The 11103-nt window shown below is 34.2% G+C and overlaps 1 protein-coding gene across 1 annotated transcript; it reads right to left on the bottom strand.

Annotated features, from left to right (window-relative positions):
• Window positions 1-5996: 5996 nt before the first annotated feature.
• Window positions 5997-8914, bottom strand: LOC129575119 (E3 ubiquitin-protein ligase SIAH1B-like). Its single transcript, XM_055458048.1, has 3 exons — window positions 7772-8914; window positions 7123-7313; window positions 5997-6953 (listed from the first exon to the last, which is right to left on the bottom strand). Exons 1-3 carry the CDS (start codon window positions 7913-7915, stop codon window positions 6314-6316), a joined length of 975 nt encoding a protein of 324 aa, XP_055314023.1. The 5' UTR covers window positions 7916-8914; the 3' UTR covers window positions 5997-6313.
• Window positions 8915-11103: the final 2189 nt, after the last annotated feature.

Here is an 11103-nt window from a genome sequence, read left to right as displayed (position 1 = left end):
CACATACAAGTGATGAATAAAATAGACAATTCAAATAAATAAAAAAAAGAAACAACAAACAGGACCATCGAAGATAACAAAAAAAAATAGCCCATTTTAGAGATGAGATATATTTTTTTTTTTACTAATTCATTGGCAAAATCAAGTCTTATTCCATTTATAAATGTCTCACACCAGATATTGACATAGAGAATTCACCTTCAACATGAATGAAATGATTTAGTTTGGAAAAGGCAAACAAAAAAACAAAACAAACAATTTACTTTAAATATTCGGGAATTTGTTGTTTTTGTTTTTCATTTAATTTGATAGGCAAATAAAATGGATCGAACTTACCCTTTTTAAAACAACGAGAAAAACAAAACCAATCATTCGACAGAGCTTTGATTTTAGGAATGCATTTCTGTCATCGATTTCACATACACACACATATATACCCATACACCGCAATTTTCACTTAAATCATAACCCATTTCAGAACTCAGGAGTAATTTAAACAAAAGAAATTAAGAAGATGATGATGATGAAAAACACACATACACACGAGCAACATAACGATACAAAACCTATCCCAACTGAAATGATATGTAAAGAGAAAGAAGAAACCAGAAGAAAACAAAGCTAGCGTACATAAGCAATTACAGCATTTGACCATTTGAGCATACATTTTCGTTTTACAGCCAAATTTGAATAGAAAAAAAAACTAAATGTGCAAATTAACTAGTAACCGCGCGTACCGATGATCGCGGAAATCAACACATACACACACATACACAACACACACACAACTCCGGAATAACAACAAGAGAGAAGCAACACATTTACAAACCGAACAAATTTTGCGAACAGTAAATACGAACGAACGAACAGCAAAGCAAACAAACCAAAAAACCACCAAGAAAAATTAATAACGTAATTTGTTGATCATTTTGTGCTTTAAATATATCGTGTTTATTAAACAATTGAACTGTTTTCCAATGGCAACGCTTCAACCGGAGACATTTACACACCGAACGAAATGCACACAATGAAACGAAGCTGAAATCAGTGCATGGTTAAATAGGTTCAATTGTTTGGGAAACGCCATAATTTAAAGTTAATTCTGGATGAATCGCCAAAGTTCCAGTGTGCACTGATTGGAACTTCGTCTGGACGGCATGGGCACGACTTGAAACACATATACACAGTCACACCCGAACATCATTTTCTTTGACACTCAAGTTGAATTTTTTTTATGTTGTCTTTCGCTAGTAAAATCTGCTTTGGTTTTCTTTGGAAACGTTTGAGCAGTTCAACTTTCGACGAAAGTCGTTTGTGCATTTTCAGTTATCAAGTCAATGAGTTGTTTCATTAGATTTCGTTTTAATTGCCAATCCAATAGCAACTTTGATTTTTTTTTTTTTACATTTTCGGTTCACCAAACACAGGCAAAACAGAAGATATTGAAACACACATTTTGCAAAATGTAAGAAAATGACAGACAAAACGGTATCAAACAGTGACGCTCGAATATCACATAAACACATTCACTGAACATTGTACAAACAGGAATGTGAAAAGAAAAAACCAAGACAACCGACATGATAAAACAAAATGAAGAGCAAATAAAACAAAGAAAACGATTGCATATTAATACAATTACAACTAACATGTACTCGAAATCGAAGGACAAACTGAAATGACAACAAGGAGTTGAGCAACAAAACAAACTGAACTTGGTTAAATGACTGATCCATAGACAGAATGCGCGCGTGCGCTCGCTCGCCCAAAACATGAGAAAAGAGAAGAAGAAAAAAACAAATGAAACACGTTTTTCTGTGTTATTTCGTTAAAATTGCTATTAATATCGTTTGAAATTTTGCAATCATACTATTGAACGCGATCCTAGCGAAATCCCAAACTAAAGAAAATAAGCTCACGCTTTTGTTTGCATTATCTAGATATATACAAGTGTAATTAATTGCATGAATAAATATATATATATACATATATATATATACATTAAGCCAAATATGGTAAAACTATTGATGATGAGTGACACTATATGAAGAAGAACAACAACAACAAATCTGAACCCGAACAAGAATGATAGAAAACAAATAGGGAACGATACTAAAGCAAATGACAAGATGAACAATTAAGAACAACAACAAAACAACTATTTCTGTTATTATATATTGTTATTATGAATAAAAATTAACTAATGAAAAGGAAATTATGGCGGAGTTTCGGTTTTCAATTCATACCCATTCAAAATTAAACGAAATTACACTGCACAAACAACTTAAAACTTTTAAGTTAAAAGTTTAAATGGAATTATTAAAATGTTCTACAAGTTCACAATCTATGGGAATATCACGCTCAAGAATAGTGGAAATATGTTGAAATATTTGAAATAGACATCAATTATATGACATATTTTCGAATATCTTGAATAAATAATCAAGATTTTTGTGGATTTTTGAGATTTTTGCATTAAATCCAAGATGGCGGACGTTGTCTCGGCTTAAATGTCATTCATATTCACAAATATCCACCATATTTCATATGACAGATTCTTAGAGATATATCGTTTTTTTTTTAATATTTGAAAAAATCTAAACGTGGTATTCCCCTAGTTCGCAATACTCTACAAAACATTATTTAAAACACATTTTGCTTCGCATTTGAACATAAAAACTTGATACAGATGGAAATCGACCAATCGGCACCTCTTCATTTTTCAATTAATCTGAGACATTTTTTCTTCATATAGGAGGATCACGGGTATGTACTATCAAGAGATGGGAATAGAGGAGAGAACGACCAAATTATTCAAAATTGCATCAGACGAATGAGTGAATGTCCTCCTGCCACACAGTGTGTGGGAGCACAGAGACGAATATTCATTTACTGATATTTATATATTTTCACTATACTTATGCTCAAATGATTCTCTGAATCCATTATGGTTTTGCTTTGATTTAGAACAGAATTTTTTTTAGCGTAAACAATGTCAGATTTATGACTAACCTTCAAGACCAACTGACGTCACATAGCTGATAAGAATCGGAAAATAGAAATCCTTATGCATTTTCAGGCATTCAATGCCAAAGAAGTGAAAGTTTTATGATTTTTTGATTTTCATTTCAAGTTTTGTGATACAACACTAATCAATCGGAATGTTATGAATATAATATGGTATAAATTTTACCATTTCTTTTTAATTTTCAATTAATGTGAATGCTTTGAACCTTCAAAATGGTTTATAATAAATGTTTCATTTTATCACGTATAGGTACTTAAAGCTAATCCAATTTTGAATTGACTAAACATTGTTCGATATAATTTCTTCAAATGAACAAGTTTGACACAAATGAATGGGATTCACGCACGAGGCACAGTAACAACATAGAAAATAAGTGCAAGGACAAAAACTACGTGGTGATAAGCTAAATTTAACACGAATATGTTCATTTCTTTGGATTACGATGGTATCTTGGTTTGTTGTTTGCAGCTCCCTTGCTCCACCTAGCCAACACTTGGTCCACCAGCTTCACCTCACAATATATTGTTCAACAAATTCCGTTGCTTTTCGAAATTTTCCAATTCGACATATCGAAAATATGCCTATAATTTTTCATTATTCTTTTCATGGGGTATTTTTGTTTTTAAAAGCGACATTCTTTCGTATAATTTAGATCATTCTGCGAAAAATCATGAATATGAGAATATCGTATTCATAATCTGAAAGTAAATAAATCATTTCGAATAGATTATCAAAGTGGTCAATACCAACCTCTTCTCTGGTACGAAAAAATGCCAATTGAAATTACCCGTTAATATGTGTCCCATGAGCAAGTAAAGCTCCCATAGGCTTCGATACAAGCAGAATTTTGTGTCATTACAATGATTGGAGGTAGCAATCGTTGCGTCTCAATTGGGAACAAATACCAGTCCAATTGGCAAATGGCATAGTTCATCTTAATAAATGCATTGTTCACCTGGTTACCAGGCAGCGATCATAATGAGGGTCCAAACTAATCTGGCAATGACGGTGAACCACACAGAAATATTACCCATATCCGATGCCTAAGACTCTGATCATATTTAAAAAAATCTTTAGCAGTTTTTTTTATTGATTTTATTTTTAAAAATTGTAGCTAAATCACCAGCAACTCCACATGGAATATTTGAAGATTTACGCATGATGTTAAAAGACTCCATAAGAAAAAACCCATCCACAAAAATTGATAATTATTGTCAAAGTCATATATAAATCTAAATAAAAACGGTGTCATTGATTATAATAATTCACAGTCTAATCTAATACCAAATCTCAATGAGAATGGAGGTGTACTCAACTGATTCAGATCCGCATGTAGCCGAATGAAATGATGAAGTTTCTGCTTGAATTCCTTGTTACTCGTGCTAGATTTTTGGACTTCATTTTCACTATTCAGCTCAATTTCCGCATCTTTTATGAATGCAGTTAACACAATTAACTGCAATTAACGTTGAGAATGGGAAACACAATTGACAAAAGAAATCATGCAGAAGATAATATCGTGCACCGAATTGTAAGCAGAATGCGGCCAAGTACCCAATTGGCGTTCTCCAGTTAAACGGATACCTTTATCATATAAATAATTGATGTGAAATATTTTTTGCGGTTTGAGTGGACAAATTTCGATTTTGAATATGTATTTTCGTGTGTTTATTTCAAAAGCATTCGAAGTTTTTTGATTTGGATGAATGATGCTCATGGAGGAAAACTAATAAAATAAAAACAGGGTTGTTAAATTTGGATTTTAAATCAAAACCAACAAATCAAATATATTGATTTGATTTGAAGATGAACAAGAAATTCTGCAACTAAATTGATTTGAAGCATTTTTTCAAATCAAATCAATTCATATTCGTCATGATGAAAAACTGTATGTTTATAATAACCAATAGCCATCATAATCCGATCCACCTATGATGAGACTAAACAATGTGACGAATAACTTTGGAATTACTACGCCGACAAATGTCACTTTGGCAAAAGCGAAGACCTGAGTCATTCTATCGATTTTATCACGCGCCTTTTCGAAGTATACTTTTGATGTTGCATTCTCTAATCCTGTAAAAAAAATAGTCATGAACCATAACTTATTACACCATTATAATGGTGATAGGAATTACTAGTAGTCTTATTTTAATTGACATTAAAATAAGTGACATCTTATTTAAAACATTTAAGGACAACGCTCGATTAATGTCTACTCACTTGTTTTAATTGACGCTTCAAAATTGTCAATTAGTTCGAACATTGCCGGTGATTTCCAGAAAATGATAATGTTATCATAAACAGTAAATACAGCTGTGATGGCCCATCCAATTGTTTTAGCACATTCAATGAAGCTATTTGCTTCAATTACGACACACAGAACAGACGAAATGCCAAATTGAAGAACCATTTCAGCATTTGTGCAGATTTTAGCATTAAATCGTTGATAAATTCGAAGTGATTGTGGTGGATCGATGCTCATAAATGCGTAGATTTTTTTATTTGCTTGCAAAATTTGCATTTTGAATAGAATTTCGGTGAAACGGAATTTCACACAAGAATTGAACTTGAAAATTTCAATTTTGATTTAAAAAAATAAATGAATATTCGAAACTTCCAATCGAGTATCTTTCCTCTAGTAAATCAGAATTGCAACCGTCACTAAAGAATGTCGTTAGCTCTATGAAGCTATTGTTCAATCTCATGAAGGAAATGGCATTCGATTTCAAAAGGCGTGTTTGTTTATTGTTCAAAAAATGGTCCATAAAAATACGACTGTACCCCAATTATGTCATTACCATTTCAATGGAAAACGAGCCCATTATTGCTTTGCTTTGCTTTGATTTGATTTCAAAACAGTATTTTTCAGCGTCGAAAATATCATTTTTTTCATTTACCTTTAAAATCAATTGACGTCACATAGCTGAAAAGGTAAGAAAACTGGAAATCCTTAAAAATGAGTGAATGTTTTATGATTTGTCGATGTTTATTTCAAGTTTTGTGATACAACACAAATCAATCTGAATTAATTTTTAATTAATGAGAATATTTGGACCTTCAAAATGGTTTCGAAGAAATGTTTCATAATAAAGGGCATAGCGGTACTTAAATCTAATCCAATTTCGAATTGACTTCGCATCGTTCGATGTAATTTCTTTGAATAAATGAAATTCCCATAGACACGAATGAATAGGGTTCGCGCACAAGGCACAATAACAACATAGAAAATAAGTGCAAAGACAAAAACCACGTGTTGATAAGCTAAATTTAACACGAATATGTTCATTTCTTCGTATTACGATGGTATCTTGGTTTGTTGTTTGCAGCTCCATTGCTCCGTCCAGCCGACAAATAGAGATTGGATTCACTTTGATAGGCCTTCATTTGCATTTTCGGAGCAAGTTGTGGTGTTGGTCCACCAGCTTCACCGCACAATACATTCAACAAATGCTGTTGCTTTTCGATATTTTCCAATACGATGCCATCCTTTTTCTTGATCACAAACCGAAATTCCAAGTTGCCATTTTTCACAAACGACTCGACCAACCTTTTTGACAAAACGAAGCATCGATGATCCCTGATGATAGTGGCAATATTGTCGGCATCACTGAAACACATCTCGATGAATTTCACTTTGCGCAATTCATCATCCTTCAGCTCAAAATCGATCATAAACTTTTGTGCATCAATTTTTCGGCCCAGCAGATAAATGATGAACACCACATCCGAACTTTTTGCATGGCTCATGTACAAAAAGACAAACTTTTTGTTGAACGCATCGATTAAATTGAATTTCGTGCAATTATTGGCTGGATCATAGTTAACGGAACCAATTTGACGATGGAGGAAAAATTCACCGTTAGTCGAATGATGCTCTTTCATGTGGCTGGGAAACTCAACTTGGAGACCTGTCCAATCGCAACTAGAGAAGAAAAAAAATTAAATCGTCAAGAATCGATCATTGCAAGACTCGATATATAACATGCAAAAAAAAAGAAACCAATTCTGAATGCAACCTGCATTCAATTTGAAAAACGAAAATTCAAATAAAAATCGCCACAAAAACGTATTGCAAATGGTTGACAACTTACATCCAAACACCTAACTGAGCACCAATGCATCGACTTGGTCGAAATTTGCATTCAGCATGATGATCATCTGTGTCAGCTCGTTCCGAAATAATCCAAGTGCACCCATCGTCTTTATACTGGCATCCCTTTTTGGTTGATTCGACGATTTTCAAGAGCGGATTTGGTACTTTTACCAAAGTTTCCGACATACACTAAACGGGAGAAAAAAATGGAGTATGAAAGAGTGACATTTCATGCTTCAATAGTCGCACGCAATCATTTTTTCACATTGAGTTGTCATATTATCGGATTGAATGGAAATCGTCTTGAAAATATCGAAAATATCGAAAATATCGGAGTTTGTTCATTAAATTTTTTTTTTGTAAGTGGTTTCTATCGATATTTGAACCATTGCGACAAACAAATTCCCTCAGAATATTTTAGTTTTAAAGTGCAACATAAAGTATTTTTCATATGGAGTTGTTGTTGTAAACTCTATATAAAAAAAAATTTCATGTTTCACTTTGAAACTAAAACGTTCTGAGGGAATTTGTTTGTCGCAACGGTTCATTTGAGAGTGAAAAAAATTGAACGCGAATTAACTCTCACTATATTGAATGTTCGCCCTGCCCTGTTCATCGTAAAAAATGAAATAAATTGAAAATATTACCTTGCATCGTCCATATTTTGCGTCGCATTTCAAACAAACGATATGACCACGAGAGCATCGATTGATTTGATGTTCATTTGGGATGGCGTTGCAATAATGGCACTCATATATTGTAAACGATTGCGAATTGTTCGCTGATGCCATTTTCTTATACAATTTCAAACGGTATTCAAATATGAAAAGAATGTTTTTAATGGCAAAAAACTACTTCAACAATACAAAGAGAACACTTTTTGTTAATTTTTGTTTTTTACTTTCTAAATTCTATTTTTCCATCTCTCGGATACACACATCGAGCTGAATCTGCGCGTTTGATTTGAGTCGTGTGCAAATGTCAGTCATTTACACTAACACAAGTGCAAAATATTTCATCGGTAAAGTGTATAAATATTATGTGTGTATTGAATAAATATCTGCGCGTAAGCAATAACGGAGTTTGGCTGTGTTTTCACTTCATTTCAGATAAACAATCGATTGCTGTGTGCGCACCAATACTAAACAAATGTCAATGCAATAAGTAACTTTGTTCACTGTTTCTTCTCTCACTTTTTCTTCTTCGTCTTGTTCTTCTTAATTCTAACCCACAATTCAATTTGTGTATTACACGGCTCCTTCGCCATCGGCACCTGATTCGCACGCTGATTCCAAGATAATCCCCTTCAATTTGCCGTGCAAACGATTGTACTTGTTCGCGTTCACTTGTGCCATCAACTCAGCCATGTGACACTTCCTCGACACATCGTTCAGTTTGCGGTGCAACCAATTTATTTCGTGAATTTGTTTGGCCACCACCGTTTTCAACGAATCGACCTTTGCTTCGGACACCAGCAAACGATTGTTAATTTCTTCCGTTTTCGCCAATAAATCCGCAAACAATTGACGCATTTTCCGATCATTCGCTTGATTTGCATCCCTAATCAAATCAGCATTCTCAATGTAATCATTCGGCGAAAAATTTACAAACTGGTTAATATCTCCTGACATCGTGCACGGATATTTTTTTTCTCTCTATTTATTCAAGACGTGTTTCAGAAGCAAGTGACAACAATAATGATTTTCGGCAGCAAATGAATATGATTGGAATCAACAAAGAACAACATGACAGAGCAACACTGTTTTATCTACGAGTAAGAAAGTTAAACTGAATTTCGGGTGCGATTGATGCGTGCAAACAACACAGTGTGTGTATGGTTTTTGATTAGCCGCGTTAACTGGTGTTTGACAACATAGTGATTTGACAGTTGAAAGAAACGGCGCCAAATCCCGCCTGAATTTATGCTATACCATATGATACTCCACTTGAAAGCTGATGAACAAGTTCCATCATTTTCGAAAATTTGTTTTATTTCTAGTTTTTTCCCCCGCTCTTTCTCCTTCATTCATTTTCTTTTTCTCCTGTTTTTGGTCACATTTTCGATGTTTCTTTCGATGAAATACGAAAATTGGATTCAGTAAGCAAATTTTGCGATTTTGTATCGTACAAAATCGTTGGAATGGGATGTATCATAACGTTTTATTAGTTCATTTATGGGTTTATTGACACAAATCATCCACTTTTACATCGAAAATGCTCTATATGAATTTGAGAGTATTCAAATAAACGATGAAACATTCTTTTGGAGAAAAATTAGACAGAAGAAAAAAAAACGTCTAAATCTCAATCTCGTCAATCTTACAAAGATCGCCACAATCAAATCATTGCGAGTCACATGTTTCCGTATCGATTTTGCGTTTTTTCCATTGGATTCAAACGAGATTGGACGAATTTCCTATTCCAAGCCGTGATAAAGACACTAAGTGCGTAACATTGTCATTCGTTATCATAGTCAACCGATTAAAAATGACTGATTGCCGTATTACTTGATAATGACAACAACTAAGATTCGATTTTCGAAACGCAGCTCGACCACATCAAACCCAAATTGATTTTTTTTCTACGAAGCAAAATAAAAACGCGGTTGCATATCAACATGTTTAGAGTATTTCATATCTGTCGAGAGCATTATCCTGAATATACAAAAAAAGAATTGAAGGTTGAATCTGCATTGTGTTCAAACGATTCGAACGTTGTTTGTATCAAGAAATAGAAGGATGTTTATTGCTTTGCTTTGCTTTGCTTTGCTTTGCTTCCATTTTGTGCGAGGGATGTTTGTTTTTGTGAACGTTTTTGGGTCGATAAACCGATGATATATTTGTTGCAAAAAAGAAGTGACAGCATCATTTATCGATGAAAACAAGTTGCGATCAAGGATGTTGTGCAAGTGAAACTCGAGCTGAAAAGAAAAAGTCAGTTGTTCACATATCGATATGTGGCCCGCAGGCATTGAGATAGAGACCAATACACTGAATTCGGTTGTAAATCAGAGGCCGACATTGTGCGTAGTACGCGCGCAACACATTGTGTTGTCTCTTTTGCGCTTGCCAATCGCAACGATTTCTATGGTGGCCAATAACAAATGGAGGGATTTTATTTGTTTATATTTTCGTGAAATTCTTTTTTTTTAAAGTATTTTATTCATTTTATCTCTCTATCTGTGTGTGCATGTCTCTCTGTCTCTCTCGATCATTTGCTCGTTTAGCCGGAGGGATCGATCGTTGTGTGCGATCGGAAGTGTGAGCGCAGCGTGTAGTTCTTGTGCAACGAACTGTTGCTTTGTATCGTCATCATTGTCGAATCATGTTGACAGAGGTTATCATAATTGGGGAAAAATGCCACGTGCACAATACATACAACATCCAATTGATTTAAATGACCTTTTGCTTTGTGTACACAAGTTGTGAGCGCGTTTGTTGGAATTTGGCGTGTGTGCAACGCAATTGCAATTGCAATCGATATACAATTTCATGATTGACATCCTTTCATAAAATTTCACCTTACGCATTCCACGCAAATCGTCGAAATCATTGTTTGCGATGGTAGATTTAATTTACTAGTCATTCGATTGCCCGTTGAGTCAATGGTTTTCTGCTTGAATCCAAGTAACGATAGGTTTGATACTTTGTAGACTTGTACACCATTCCAGCCAATTATGCAAATTATTGATATTTTAATGAAATTGTTTGTTCTTCGCATATGAATGGATATAATGATCTCTCCTCTCTGCCTTCTTCCCCCCCCATCTCCGGTCACATCACATTGTGGTACATACGTAACGAAATCGCGCGCGACTGAGTGAGACAAATGAGAGAGTACAGCCCATTGCCACACTTCACAAATGTATGTTGTACGACTAGCAAAATTTTCATTTAATCAACTGCAATCGAATGACCATCGATCATTGGCATTTCGTTTGTGTGCTGTCGATTTGTTTTGATTGGCAGCCACATTGGCG

This window comes from Sitodiplosis mosellana, unplaced genomic scaffold (genome assembly GCF_009176505.1).
Source record: "Sitodiplosis mosellana isolate CC-2019 unplaced genomic scaffold, AAFC_SMos_1.0 Smas_scaffold_6166, whole genome shotgun sequence".
Lineage (NCBI taxonomy): Eukaryota > Metazoa > Arthropoda > Insecta > Diptera > Cecidomyiidae > Sitodiplosis > Sitodiplosis mosellana.
Note: the sequence above shows the minus strand (reverse complement) of the source record. Positions and strands in the feature narration are given on the sequence as shown.